Below are 15,748 nucleotides of genomic sequence, written 5' to 3'. Positions count from 1 at the left end.
TCATGAAATCTCTGTGTAGAATGGGGAGGAGTAGAAGTCCATGGAGGCTGTTGTGACTTCCCTTGATCAGATACATACATGAGGTATAGTTTGCTAATATTAAGGGGCAAAAGGACCTGCCAGTAAAGCTACAGGGAAGAAGACATCACTGGGTAAGTATATAAGTTTATTATATTATATTTAAAGGCAGGCGGCTAGGGGTATTTTAGTAGTAAAGGGAGGGTGCTAGGGGTATTTTAGTAGTAAAGGGAGGGTGCTAGGGGTATTTTAGTAGTAAAGGGAGGCGGCTAGGGGTATTTTAGTAGTAAAAGGAGGCCGCTAGGGGTATTTTAGTAGTAAAGGGAGGCCGCTAGGGGTATTTTAGTAGTAAAGGGAGGCCGCTAGGGGTATTTTAGTAGTAAAGGGAGGCCGCTAGGGGTATTTTAGTAGTAAAGGGAGGCCGCTAGGGGTATTTTAGTAGTAAAGGGAGGCCGCTAGGGGTATTTTAGTAGTAAAGGGAGGCCGCTAGGGGTATTTTAGTAGTAAAGGGAGGCCGCTAGGGGTATTTTAGTAGTAAAGGGAGGCCGCTAGGGGTATTTTAGTAGTAAAGGGAGGCCGCTAGGGGTATTTTAGTAGTAAAGGGAGGCCGCTAGGGGTATTTTAGTAGTAAAGGGAGGCCGCTAGGGGTATTTTAGTAGTAAAGGGAGGCCGCTAGGGGTATTTTAGTAGTAAAGGGAGGCCGCTAGGGGTATTTTAGTAGTAAAGGGAGGCCGCTAGGGGTATTTTAGTAGTAAAGGGAGGCGGCTAGGGGTATTTTAGTAGTAAAGGGAGGCGGCTAGGGGTATTTTAGTAGTAAAGGGAGGCGGCTAGGGGTATTTTAGTAGTAAAGGGAGGCGGCTAGGGGTATTTTAGTAGTAAAGGGAGGCGGCTAGGGGTATTTTAGTAGTAAAGGGAGGCTGCTGCTGGACATGTTATTACAAAATTAGTTTTTTTTCTAAAGGTGACACAGCACCCAAGTTATGCTCGGTTTTTTGGCGAATTTTGACACACCAAGCACAAAAGGTTGGTGTGTAGGTAGTCAATTCTTGGTTGCCATGTTTTGTGAAAGGCCTCCATTTTCTCATTTTTATTGCTAAAATCTTTTCAAAGGTTGTCATCTTATTGACCCTGGCTATGACTTGCGCTACCAAGAAGCTTCCATTTGGCTGCAACATGGATTCTTGCTGCCCCATACAAATGGATTGTGACAATTTGAGTGCCTGATTCTTAAAGGGGTATTCCTCCCACTAAGACAAGTTTCTTATATGTACTAAGGATAACAAAATAATACATTCTCTAAGTCACTTTTATTAACAAAAATACAGCATTTCACAGATATAAGTTCAACCTGTCTCTTTCAGTCCTGCTGTACACAATTTTAGTTGCCCCTAGACACGACCCTGTGACTTTAAGGTTGTCAGCCATCACTGAGCTTGTCTCTCTGTCTCTGCTCCCTGCACTGTAGCCTGCAGTCCAGGACGGAGCTCACTCACTGATATACTGAATCTGAGTTCTGCTGGCAGCAGCATGAGGAGAACTACAAGCTACAGACGGATAAGTTCTTTATCTGGGGAGGCACAGCAGGAAGATACAGGAGATCTAGTGTGTTGTGGAATATCAGAGATGTAGGAAAGCTGACATTGTGCGTAATAGGCATCTAATGGATCTCATCTCTGATCTGTCTCATCTCCTCCTTCTATGTGTCAGATACTAGTAGAATGTTTAGAAGCTAAATAAAAGTGTAGATAAACCCTGTACCCTGAAAATCTAAGCACATTGTCAGTACAGCATCTCCTCTCGCTAGAGGGATCGTGAAATGTCTGCTTAGAGAGTCCTGCCCTTTCCCTAGTGGGGTTGCTAGGTGATGTACCCCACTGTATAAGCAAACATTGGGTTACATCGGAATCCCCCCGATGCGTCCTTACAACGTTGTGGGGATGCGACGTTGTAAATCTCACAGCTGAAAAACCATCATCGCTGAATAGAAGAGGATCTGCCGATGGGGCGTCAGAAGGTGAGTACACTGTCTGATTTTTTTGTACAGGCATTATATTGGGGGCGGGGGTTGGCAGGCTATATACTACAGGGGGCTGGCAGGCTATATACTACAGGGGACCAGTTATATACCTCAGCGGGGTGGCAGGCTATATACTACAGGGGGCTGGCAGGCTGTATACAACAGGGAGCTGGCTATATACTACTGGGGAGAACTTGACCTATACATTTCCCATCCTCGGCTTATACTCGGGTCGGCTTATACTCGTGTATATATGGTATGTGGTAAATTAGAATTTTTTTTTTTTTCATTTGTAATAAATGTTGATGACATCATGATGTGAAATGAAACCTCTTATCACGGTGTGTAAAGTTTTATGATGACGGTAATCTATTATCACACTACATAAATCTGTCGCCATCATTAACCTGTTGACTTTCCCATCTTCCGCTCAGCGCATTTCACGGCTCAGTTGTTTATTTTAACAAAAATCTTTGATGGATAAAAAAAAAATAATAATTGTATTTGTCATGAGCAAATTATTTTATAAATCTTTTACTTATTAAATGGTAGAGGTGACATAGAAGAAATTAATGAGGAGTTATTGATCATTAATTATACAGTGTGTTATCACCGTCTGCTGAATAAATGTCATCACCCATAATCATCCATATTCCTGATCTTCAACTAATCAGCACATCACAGACTTTCTCCTTTGAATTCTATGGTAATGGACGGTGGACACCCTTAAATCTACCACAAAGATGAAAGACTGTATGCAAATGAGCCTGAAGGGCTCCAAGCTCCATTAACACCTATGGAGCCTGGAGCCCCTCAGGCATATTTGCATACTGACGTTCATCCTGGTGGTAGATGCCCTTTAAAATCATTCAGTGGTTGCATAATAATTTTACAAAGGTGGGGGGGGGTTGGGCAGTTTTTAGGTAAACTGTTGTACAGGGTGAATCTCACAAAATCCATCCCCCCCTGGGTGATTAAAATATATACAATGCAACCCAATTTTAGAAATAAAAATGAGACATGCATTTATGTATGGATTATAGTGTATCCGGCACTGTGTATTCTTACATATACAGTGTCCTCCCTTTAATTAAAATGTACGGTGTCCTTCAAATTATAATATTGTGCCTGTCAAGAATATTTATAAAAGAATATAAAAGTACATATATACTTCACCAGCACAAAGCTTAGTACATAAATACAGCACCAGTATAGATTTCAATACATAAGTACAGTACTAGAACCGAGCTTCATACAGAAATACAGCACCAGGACCAATTCCTAATCCCTATATACATATATACAGTATCCTAAATTATATGTGTGATTATGCCTCTGTATACATATCAACGACTGACCCCATTGATCACACGCTGTATACAACTAAGGCATCACCCCTGCAGGATTGGAGTGCTGCCCTGGTAACAACAGGGAGAAAACTAAAGATTGATTTATATTCCAGGATTGTAGCTGGACTTTGAGAACTGGGGGAGTGTCCTCACACTGTCGGGGTCTTTGATCTCTGCATTCAAACTGCTCCCCAGCCCCTCCACTTAATATCTAACCGGAAGCCAGCTAAAGCAGAGACACACAGCAGAGAAGAGGTGATGTGCTGTGAGATCTCACACTTAAGTTATCCCCAGTGTGAAAAGTCCAGATACAATCCTGGAATATTAATACATTATTCACAGTATGAAAGTAAAGGTTAATATGTGTATTACTTGCTGACAGGGCCGGCTGTACATAAAGAATCCATGGGGGGTGATGGGGCTGTATCTAATAAATCCATAGGGGGCTGTTTGGGATGATAAACTAGGGAATATTTTAGGTCAGGAGAAAAAGTGAATAGCAATGGAGACCAGTTGCCAATATAACATGTTTATTTCTACCATTTTTAACCCTGGCAAACATAACAGTGACATTATCACAGATTTAATTCCATAGAATACACAATAGACATAAAAAGTGACATCAAATCATTGGCCATTTCAACATTTAAATAAAAACAAAATTATTCTAATTCTGAGTCATCTCTGAGCAGATGAGTGGAGACAAGCTTTTACCATGCACTGCACAAAGGAAGTTGAGATAATCTTTAAAGGGCTTTTCCCACCAAACAAAGTAGGCCAGATCCAAAGCATGGGGGCTAACTTGCTGATCCGGTGGGGGTCTCAGTGATGAGACCCCCACAGATTACGAGAATGTGGGGTACGGGTACCTGCATCTGACCCCTCTTCGCTCCTCGAGATGAACGGAGCAGACTTCAATCTGCGTCAGCTCTATAGAGATGAATGGAGCAGAATGGACATGTGCGGGCATCTTCTCCGCTCATCTCAGGGAACGACGAGGGGTCCGAAAAATTCTCGTGATCTGTGGGGGGTCTCATCACTGAGACCCCCACCGATCAGCAACTTGTTTTCTAGGAAAACACCTTTAATGCTCCAGATCTCACTCTCTCTGAGACACATTAATGTGCTGCCCGTGGGAAAACAGACCCGTCTGAATAAAGCACTAAATACAAGAGTTCAATATCTGTGTGTATATGGGGAGTTGGAAAAGAGCCTGCTAAGTGGAGAAAGAATGAACTTCTACTTTTGATTTAGAAATTTAGGTTAGTTCCTTTTTTTTACTGTTATGTAGTGTGATTCAAAATAAGTCCTTTGTTTCCTCTTTGAACATTAAGCATTTTATTTGGATAATTTACGCCAATGTCTCCTACTATTTGCGATGGGATTATAGTGTATGGTGCACCATCGGGTGGGGCCATCAAGCCAGCCATAAAATCTAACCAAACTAATGCCAGCTATGAACTATGTTCGTACCCAAATCTTAGAAAACATTAACACAATTGTACAAATTTGTGTAGTTTTTGGCTTAAGAAGCTACTGTGTACATTTTGGTATCCCTCAATGACTCTTAGACCAAAAACCAACAAGCAAGTCTGATGCAACCAACTTGCATAGTGTGCTCACTGGCATGTCCGGCCCGAACACTCGGAACTGAACTCAACATAATGCAAGTTGGATGCATCAGATTTGCTTTTGGGTTTTTTAAGCCTTATTTGCAGTCCTCGTTGTATCCAGGTTCCAGGTAAACTTAAAGCATTCTCCTTCTATATTCTACAAATTTGTTTGCATTATCATCACATTTTGGTTTGACATCTGGATGAAGAACAGAGTAAAAACTTCCCTGCCAATTCATACAGTAGCAATTCCCATCGAGACTACTGTAGTCCTTCACATTGGATGTCGAAATGGCATATCCTGGCAAACTCATCTCTGGTCTTCTCATTTGGATATCTGACGCTAAAGGATGAACTTTGTAAATAACGGCAGGTGACAAATCTTTTGGATTCTTATCTGTATCTTCTGTTTCCTTATGTTTAAGATCTACTTTGCCATTCCCTGTTTTTCTACACGCTCCTACTGTCATCAAAAACACAGGAATAAACAACAACCCATGAAGTGCCCCGAATGTCATGACCAGGAACATGATCTTGAAAAAGCTTCTAAATATGTAGCTTTGTGCTGCAGAAAGTGCAGCAATTCCTAAAATTGTCGAAAGAGCCCCTTGAACAATAGGGTAGCCCAGGACATGTAGGGCATCAATCACTCTCTCATTTGCATTCAGCTTCCGGTTAGAGACACTCGCATATATGATATGAGCTGAAAAGTCTACTGAAAACCCAATACAGATCACAAGATTTATCATGGAGATAGAATCCAGGTTGACTTTCCAGAAGAACATGAAGCCGGTCACACCAACTATAACTGATGCAATTACAAAAGCCACCCACAAGGAGCACAATGGGTCTGGTATGAACAGGACTGATATGACCACCATGACCACTGTGGCCACTAAGATATTTTGGATTGTGTTTTGGATGATCATAACATACTGGTCCAAGTAAATGAACAAGGGGTGATAGACAAATACTTCAACATTGCAATTGTCCGTGACATCACGTAAGTGGGATAGCATACTTTTACCATCATCCACGGTGACTATATTAACAGCCTGGATGAAGAACCTGGATGTCTTAATGGCATGGCCATCAGTTTTGATGTCCTGTCTAAATTCTGGAAAATTTACATAGATTCGATTTAAGTGTTTCATGAAATTCTCCCTAGTGGTTATGTTCAGATTTTCCTCCCTAGCTATTCTCTCGAACGTCCTCAACCAAGACACTGTGTATTCCTTGGCTATATGATGGTTCTTCTCTAACTCCTGGATACAAGCCTCAATGATCTCCCTAGTCTGTATATCCCAGTAATTTGCATCATTAGTCACAACCACCATTATTGTTGGACCATACTTAGAAAAATATAAAGCTTCTGCATCATAAAATTTGGTCAATGGGGAATTGGCATCAGTCAAATCTCGAATATCAATTCCATCTTGTATGTGAAAACATCCGTAAATGCTGGCAGATAAATATCCCAGATACATGAGTAACACTAGCACCTTTGTCAATGGTTTTGTAAGAAATGGGCCATAATATTTATAAAAGAATACCGTAATTGGATGTTCAGTTTCAGTCTCCCGTTTTGGGTCGTATGAGCCACCAACGCAACAGATATTATACAAGACACTCCTTCTATCATCCTTTTTGTCATTCACTTTCATACAAATTAACCAATGTCTCTTATTATTTTCATGTATCCCATTCAAAGCCAATATCGCTCCAAAGAAAGTTATGCAGTAGATATAGCAGAAGACCAGGGCAGTTCCAGTGTAGATGCAGAATGACTGCACGGAGGGGTAGTGGTTCATTATACCAATGTAGAACGCGAGGACATCAGTGAGAGTAGTGATGGTAATGGAAACCGCTGCCTCTTGGTAGGTGTCCGCCATACGTTCTTCAAGTGTACTGGTCACCTTCGTTTGCTGCCAGCAGGAGATGATGATGAACATGTTGTCCATCCCGACTCCTATGACAAGAAAGAATTGAAAGCAACTTCTGCATTATTTAATCCATTATTAACCAAAACAAGAAAACTTGTATTGTGTATCTAATAAATATATGTCATACCTTCAATATCCAAAGGTTTATACACGCCATTTACAAGCCATTTATCAAGGCTTGTACTGGCATTGAAGCCTTGATAAAGTTATAATTCCTGGCAAACGGCCAGGAATTATAACTATTTCCCCACTTACAGAACCAAGTGGGCGGGAGAGGCATAAAGGAGGCTGTCCCAAGTTGCAGAGTGGGCCAGTACAGGGTGTTCCTGTCCTGTGCCTGCGCACAAGCTATAGCTAGTTCCTGGCACAGGTTACACGTTATAGCTCAATTCTAAACCAGGATGGACCTGGCATAGAATTGCCAGAAGTGGGGTTGAGCGTCTGAGCATCTGATGTATGACGAGGCTATCAAGATATATCCGAAAGGACCAAAGGGGCAGGGGAGAACCAAGCCGATAGGAAGCGTCAGCCTGTGATAAATTCCCTTTGACTTTAGATACTAATTAAGATTATTTGGGATCATTTTGAGAAGTCTTGGGCTGAACAAATTAGGGTATTACTAGATCCTTATAATTTCCCTCAGCAAATTATACAATAACATTTTATGAACTTACAAAGAAACTACAATGCATATTTATGTTTATTGTCCATAGATGGGGTGTCTGAAAAGTAGACATGTAAAAAGCGAACTATGGGACCAGGTGCTGATATAAAAGTAATTATTTCCCAGCTCTGCATGGTGTCCAAAAAGTTTTATAATTTGTCATTAGTATAAATCCTTATGAAGCTCATTTGGTTATCAAATTCTTTACGACTTTTGCACAAACCAATGTGCAAAGCAATTATTGGAAACTTTGCTAAAATGCTTCTTTCCCCACCTATCTGTCTTTTTTCTTCCCCCCACTGGAAACTGTAGAGGAGTAAAGAACCTCTGCTGCACCACCACGGACGATGACGTAAGCCGACAACTTGGACCGGAGTCTAAGTGGACTTGCAACGGTGTGGTACCACCAGGTCGTTCCACAGGTGCCGACTTTTTCCACAGTGGCGGCCAAGGAGTAGTCCACGGTGCCTGCCTCCTGCCTGTCCCCAACCACAGGGTGGTCGGGGACTTGCAGGAGGTCAAGACAGGCAGCACAGGATCAGAGTTGGGGGACGTAGCGGTAGGTCAGGACATGCAGCACGGGATCGGAGTGAGGAATGTAATCACGGTTCCAACGGGAAATAAGGATAACCACAAGGGGCTTGGAATACAGTTTCTCTTAGGCATAGAAGTACAAAGATAAGTGGTGCCCTGCCCCTTCAAATTTCAGATGGCCGGCGCACGCGCGCCCTAGGAGCTGGGAACGCACACACTGAAGAGAGGAGACTGTCGCTGGAGCGCGGCTAGGTAAGTGAGGCTGCCGGAAAGAGGCCGCTTGCCACTATTAATAAAGAGAACATTTTTAAAAATTGGACAATCAGTGGCTTAAAGGGGTATTCTCATCTGGGCATTCACATTCAGTTTGATAAATCTGCCATATATAAACATTTCTTCAATTAGATGTTATTAAAAAAAATGTTCCTGTGTGAAGATAATTTCTCATAAATGTAGTGATTTGGTCCCTTAGAAACGAGATGGCTTCCTCGGATACGGCCACCTCTGCTGGAGGGATTGCACAAATAAACAAAAAGGTTTTGTATATAAAATGTCCGGGAGTAACTGCATGTCCCACAGCCGTCCTGTGGTAACGAACGCTGAATCCTGGTGGTCCGGCAGCACTCTATAGCGTAAGTCTGGCCACCTCTGCCAGAGTGTGACGTGGTCGTATCCGAGGAAGCCATTTGGTTTCTAAGGGACCAAATCACTACATTTATGAGAAATTATCTTCACACAGGAACATTTTTTTTAATAACATCCAATTGAAGAAATGTTTATATATGGCAGATTAGTGAAACTGAATGTGAGTGCCCAGACGAGAATACCCCTTTAACTAGGAGAGGAAGGGCCCATAGCAGGCTTCTTTACGGGGCCCCTCCTTTCCTGTTATAAAATATATATATTTGTATACAAACACATGCAAGTTACAATCAAACATGTATACACTAATGCGCAACACATATAGAGCATATACACACACACATACAGTGCCATATACAAACATACAGCATATATACTCACATACAATATACACAGACACCATAAACACCATACAGCATATACACATCACAGATACAGCATATATACATCACATTTATGTTAAGTATATATTATGGTGCACATCCTCCATTCTTGAGTCAGGCGGGATGCCGGGGCCCCCTGACACTGTGGGTCCCATAGCCCTGCTATGGCTGCAACCCCTGTAGTTATATCCCTGTGGACAATCCCTTTCAAATATTTTGCTGTAAACATAGATTTGTACAAATACAAACAATTTTCTTACCAAGAATAAGAAAAGGTGCATTTGCTACTGTTCTTGAAAATGGTACTCCACATAGCAAAAGTAACCCGAAGCTGGTCAATATGGCTAATCCAGGTGATATCACACCAAGTGTAGTCAACCAGATTTTATTTCTTACATTGTCCAGACTAAAGTAAAACAAAAGCAAAAAATATATATATATTTATATTTGTGATTTTTTTTTATGCTTGTTTCAATATCATCATTAGTTGACCATTGTTTAAAGGAAATCTACCACCAAAATCCATCCTGATAAACCAGGGACATTACTCATAGACCCAGGCATCGTGACTGTGGTAATCTCCTTATATTTGTTATCCATTGCCTCCTTCCTTCTAATATCAACTTTTAGACTTATGTTAATGGACCTGGGGGGTGATCTGGCCTTACAGGCTGTTACACTGTGTTACCCTTCCCCCTGCTTCATCAACACTTGGGCAGTGAGACAATGTAACAGCCTGTAAAGCCAGATGACAGGTAGGAAAAAGTTATTGGCATCAGTATATGATAAAATGAAGACATTTTTTTGTACAAATGGTTCAAATTTTTTTTTTAAATTATAAAAACCAATATAAATTCTAAAAAACCCATATAAATATTCCTGCAATCATCCCGACACAAAGAATAAAGAAAAGGGGTCATTTGTGAAAACTGTAAAAACTGTGTCCACAAGAAAAAGTCTCAAATGTGTTTTTTTTCCAGCTTCCCAGTAACCGGCATGGAATAGAAAATGCCGTCACTAGGAAGTACAATTTGTGAGGCAGAAAACAAGTCCTCATACGGCTCTAAAAACGGAAAAAAAAAAGTTATGGATTTTTAAAGATGGGCATTGAAAAATGGAAGTGCAAATAAAAACCTAAAATTTCCTGGTCCTCAAAGGGTTAAATGCTATTTGCACCTTCTTTTTCTTATGTATTTTGCCTTGCGTGCCGTATAAGCTAAAAACAATTTCCCTTATAGATCCTCATTAAAAAAAAAACAATCAAAAAACCTTATTCAAAAAAGAGAAACTTTTTGTAAAAGTTTTTGAAAAATAAAGCGTAAATATTCAGATTATTTCTTAGAACACAGATAGCAATACATAAAAATATAATATACAATAAATCGAAATATACAAAGGATATATTTTAGGCATCCCACTGTCTGAAAATGCGTAAAAAATAATTAAAATAAAAAAATATTTGACTAATTCCGTAAATGCTGCAGCGTAAAACAAACTTTTCGAAAAGTGCACAAAGTGTTATTCTTCGTTATGTGAAAATGGGGTGAGAAGAGTCATATTTGCCTTGATTTGTTATAGGTAAACAGGTAAATGGGAATTCTAGAAAGGACATTTCCTCCCCTAACTGAGAGGTTTGGTAATTTAGTGGGGTAAAATCTGGTGACAGGATCCCTTAAATGGTGCTATTTGGGTCTTATATTTTCCTACAGGTCTGTGAACAAAGAAATAAAAAAGTTATGGAGTTTGGAAGATGGAAAGTTAAAAAAAACAAACAAAAAAAAACATTTTCACTAGAAAAGGGTTTATTTGTATAAAAAGGGTCAGGGTAATGATTCCGGTATTCACTGTATATCCTACAATTCACAGGGATTTGCTCTGCTACATGTAAATGGCACTTTAAATCCTCTTTAACATAAATTGTATCAGACTTACTTCATACAAACTCCAGTACTAAGAAAAAGTACAGAAAAAAAACTTCTGTAAAAAAGAAAATGATGCTATACTACTACAATACCAGTAATAGCCAGAGTGTCTCTGGAAGATACTTACCTGACACAAGAAAGGATCGAGAACAATATGGTCACAGCATAGGTGATGGAGAACAAAGGGATGGCCCGTCTTGGGCTTTCATCATATTCCTTTTGTAGGGATATAGATGTCCAGTGATAAACCTGCATGTGGTGGATAGAGGATATATTTTATCATTTGCAATCATTTATATTTTCTATTTATAATTTACAGAAAACCTTAAAGCACATCTACCACCAGGATAAAGGATTGTAAACCAAGCACACTGACATACTGGTGTGTGTCCCCTCTGGCAGGATCTGCTCTTCTCCTAGCTTCTTATGCCCTGTTTTTTGTTTTTTTTTAAAGGCTTTCAAAATTATGCAAATGAGATCCAGGCTTCATTAACACCTATAGAGCCTGGAGCCCCTGAGGCTCATTTGCATCATTATAAAAGCTTCTTTTTTTTTTGTAAAAACAAAGCCATAAGAGAAGAGCTGATCTGGCCATAGAGAGCACACACCAGTATGTTAGTGTGCTTGGTTTACAATCCTTCATCCTGGTGGTAGAGGTCTCTTAAAAGGGGTTGTTTAGGACTATAAAAATAAACCTACATGGGTGTGATATGGAAATATGGGACATATTTCTTTAGAAAGCCATGTACACATCCCACCATTATAAAGGAGTAGTTTACCACATCTGATATCATTTTTAATTCCTTGACTTAATACCACAATACCTTGACTTACCTTCAATGATTTTAGATGTAATTTTTCAATCTCTTGTGGAAGATCGTCCATGAAGTTCTCCAGCCATTCCAAGCTGAAATTTTGGATTTTTTCATTATCATCTTTCAGGAAATATAAGAACCGGAGTGCTTGGGCTTTCAGCACGTGCCGACCAGGACCAAGGGTCACACCTCCAATGTACAGTCCAACATACTCCCCATTGTATAGCAAGGGGTATGTTAGTAGGATATCCTCTGTGCTATTGGTTATGGTGTTGAGTAAAGGGTTAGCCGGGAGGCAGGAGGGTCCATCCACTTGGGCACATAGTTGACTGAATCTTTGATGAGACTTTGAGGTCAGGTTTTTCACTGTCTCATCCAACCTTCGAAGTTCCTCAAAGTTGCTTCCATTGAGGATGTTCTGGGATGTGCTTACGATGATGAGGGAAGCAAATATGCCCGTCGTATACAGTCGCTGTACTGAGAACTGACCAGAGTCATTTATTGGGAAATGTTTTTTCATAAAATCCTTCTGACCCTTTGCTATACCCCCTTCTGGAGTGAAAAGCTCCTCCAACTTGTTGAATTCTCTTCGTTCCAGGAAACAAAACCCAACTCCAAACCCAACTGACAGAATAATTGGAATAATAACAAAACACCAAGGATTCCGGGCAATAAGTTTACCCAGAGTACGAAACCCCCTAGACAGTGGCCTTTCCAAGCAGTCTGCATAGCACCCACTCATGTTCTGTTGGTCTGTGCACATGGCAAGAGTTTAGGGACTGGCAATGTTCTTCAGTCCCTCAAGGTAATACAGTACCAACATTAACATGGCTCCAATTTATAGTCTTCTTTGACTACCCCCCAAAACACCTCTCCTAATGATAGATAATGAGCCAGATGGTACAGCAAAATTAATAACCAGAATTATTCATTATTTTTGACATTTCCATGTTTACTTTCATGTTGTGGTTTGATACAAATGACCGCGGGAAAGCTTCCAATTTACCACCTACCCAATGCAAATATATCTAAGTATGTCACTATCTCTTAGCATGTGTTCTTGTCAATTACCGAGAGCTTTTATTTTATTTGGTAGATTTTTAGATTCAATTAAAACCAATTACAATTTTCGAAGAGGATGTATTAGCTAAATTTGGAATACTTTCTATGAGAAGATTTTTTTTTTTTTAATTATGGAATATTTTTAATATTGGAATATCTGGAACATATAAACTATACCAAAATTCCGCCTTTTATTCATATATATATATTTTATTTTATTTTTTTAAATCGTACACACTTTTGCGGAGATTTCTGTTTTGTGGGTTAAAATAAAGCACGATAAATACCCAGGATAACTGTATAAACTCTATTATATAATATATTCTGATTCTCTGTGGACAGCGGAGAATAAGCACCAGGGGTACATTAGTGATCTGTATTCTATGTGTCTGAGCCTCTTTATGGACCTCAACAGTAGTGAATAGGGCAAAGGTGGTCAAACCAACCCATGAAAGAGGTTTGGCTCTTTACCCCATCTCAGGTCCACATCTCACAATTTATGTCCTGCTCACCTATTTGCAGTAACTTTCTAAAATGGTAAGTAAGGGACTGCCAAGGGCCTAGTGAACATTTCTCAAGTTCTTGGGGAGGATGAAAAGGCTCTCTCTGTAGAGAAAATAAGATCCTCTTGTGACATTCCAGATAGGGAAGTCTATTGTTGCCTGCAGCTACGGCACACCTTTCTAGCTCAGTTGCCTCTGGTAGAGCCACTTTTCTCTTCTTTCCCTCTTATTGGGGTTCTGTGCTCTCAGGGTCCTAGGGGTCTGGTGTTCGTTATCTATACCCATCTCCTTTCTGAGCTGTTGGATGGGCCCATTCTCCCAGTCAGAGCTTGTTGGGAGGCTCTCATTCCCTCACTATCTGATGGGGACTGGGGGCGGCCCAGAAGTCTCACACCTCAATATCACCGACAGACAATAATAAATGGATTCAGTTGTTTATCATCCATCAATGCTATATAACTCCGGTCAGATTGTTCCGTATGCATACACTGCCGAACTCTAGATGTCAGGTGGACCGAGCTAATATGGGCTTGAGATTACATAGCAGGATTCTGGGGAGAAGTACTTTCTCTGCTGTCTGATATCCTGAACAAACTGATTCTTGCCTCGCTGGCCCTATGCCTATTGGGAATTGCCAGGGAGGATGACTGGTCCCATTATGAAACTATTTTTCTGAAGGAAGCTCTGTTTCTGGCCCATAAGGCCATTGCTATACGTTGGATGGCTGATCACTCCCCTACTGTCTCTCAGTGGAAGAAATTAGTTAATTTGATTCTATCAGATGAGACTATAGTGTACAAACACCGCGGCTGCCCTGATAATTTGCGGAGAGTGTGGGGCTCCTGGTGCTCTTCCCCAGATACCCTATTTAATATCCGTAGTCTCAGAGAGTCTCTTACCCTTTTTAATGAGTGTACTATGGTTCTAATAACTTGGTACAATATAACTGTGACTGAGGGACGGGCGCCCGACCTGTATCCCCCTGCATATGGTTGACAAGGGGGATTTTTCAATTTACAGGTGTAAGACGGCTGAGTACAGTGTTGCCTAATCCTAGTTGCTACTTTTATTTTAATTGTATTACTCGCCCTTCACCACTCGACCAGGATGGTTATAGTTAAATGGAGGGCCGGCGCTATGGGTAGGCAATTGGGGAAAGGGGAGAATCTCTTCTTTCAAATGAATCTTGAATTTTGTTTCTAGGTGCTATGGATCCAGAGATATTCAGGTTTAAAGTGAGAATATCAGGTGCCATTTTTATATATAAAAATCACTCCCAACGGCAGTTTAACAGTTAATATCTCCGTTTTCCTGACAATTAGAAAAAATTTAGATACATATAAAAGAGGAGACTCTCTTCTTTCAGAGGAAAAAAAAAGTGAGGTTCTATGTGTCACAGAGCCAGAGATACAGCCCCCTGAAGTGTCCCCCTCCTCCAGATTCTTAGCCATCAGGCTGCAGGGAGCATTTGCTGCACACAGGAGCTGCTGCACCTCACAGATAATGGAAATAATCACTTTATATGTTACTACATTTTGAGAAGGGATAATATCAACTAATATTCATGTTTTTAACCCTTCTCTATGCAAAACTATCTAAGAACAAACTTTCTCTCTTTTATTTAGTGAAGGTTCACAGAGGGTTATCCTTATTGTGCGGATAATACATTGGCGCACATCTAGACGTGACTTTTATTATCTCATTTGCTTGGTTTAGATATTTAGTTATTTATTTGGGTTACCATTATGTAAGGGAGCAGACAGTGATAGATCTGTGTGACGCTCAGTGCAATTTTCTGCAAAAATTGCCTGGTGCCTCTGTGTATTTAACGTGCCTTTGCTGCATATTTTGGTGAATAAACATGTGGGGTCTGTCTGATCTCCTCACATCTTACTGTTTTAGGAAAGTATATTTTCTTTATATAGATATTCTGGATTTGTAAATTTTTTAGAGGAAATTTTGTTAATTGCCAAATGCATCGTCTGGTTGTCTGCTTTCAAAATTCTATAGGTTTTATGGCGCCTTTACTTTTGAATCTATTTTATTGCTATATTTTGCAGGATGTGACTGTCTTAAAATTTGTAGCTGAAAAGCAGATATCTAGTTATTACAGTTTTAGTGATATTATGATGATATATTTATGTGAACATATCAATAAAAGACATTTGTGAACTCTACAAATGTCCATCTATGACATTTAGGAGATGTGAAGGTAAATATTTTCTGTTTGGAGAACATTTTTTGCCATCAATGTCAAATTTTAGGTATTTTGTTATAAAATGC

General features: G+C 40.1%; 1 protein-coding gene across 1 annotated transcript; it reads right to left on the bottom strand.

The window, feature by feature from the left end:
* Positions 1-4,958: 4,958 nt before the first annotated feature.
* LOC140134278 (patched domain-containing protein 3-like) lies at positions 4,959-12,686 on the bottom strand. Its single transcript, XM_072154861.1, has 4 exons — positions 11,920-12,686; positions 11,213-11,334; positions 9,424-9,569; positions 4,959-6,966 (listed from the first exon to the last, which is right to left on the bottom strand). The coding sequence occupies exons 1-4, from the start codon at positions 12,661-12,663 to the stop codon at positions 5,132-5,134; spliced, it is 2,847 nt and encodes a 948-aa protein (XP_072010962.1). The 5' UTR covers positions 12,664-12,686; the 3' UTR covers positions 4,959-5,131.
* Positions 12,687-15,748: the final 3,062 nt, after the last annotated feature.

Source organism: Engystomops pustulosus, chromosome 5 (assembly GCF_040894005.1).
Source record: "Engystomops pustulosus chromosome 5, aEngPut4.maternal, whole genome shotgun sequence".
NCBI lineage: Eukaryota > Metazoa > Chordata > Amphibia > Anura > Leptodactylidae > Engystomops > Engystomops pustulosus.
Note: the sequence above shows the minus strand (reverse complement) of the source record. Positions and strands in the feature narration are given on the sequence as shown.

What these genes read in the sequence shown, in the direction of transcription:
- LOC140134278 (XM_072154861.1), bottom strand. Translation starts at nt 12,663, where the DNA reads ATGTGCACAGACCAACAGAACATGAGTGGGTGCTATGCAGACTGCTTG. An exon ending in TCGATCCTTTCTTGTGTCAG is followed by an intron (nt 9,570 to 11,212) that starts GTAAGTATCTTC and finishes GTTTTACTTTAG; the next exon opens with TCTGGACAATGTAAGAAATA. An exon ending in TGCACCTTTTCTTATTCTTG is followed by an intron (nt 6,967 to 9,423) that starts GTAAGAAAATTG and finishes TTCTTGTCATAG; the next exon opens with GAGTCGGGATGGACAACATG.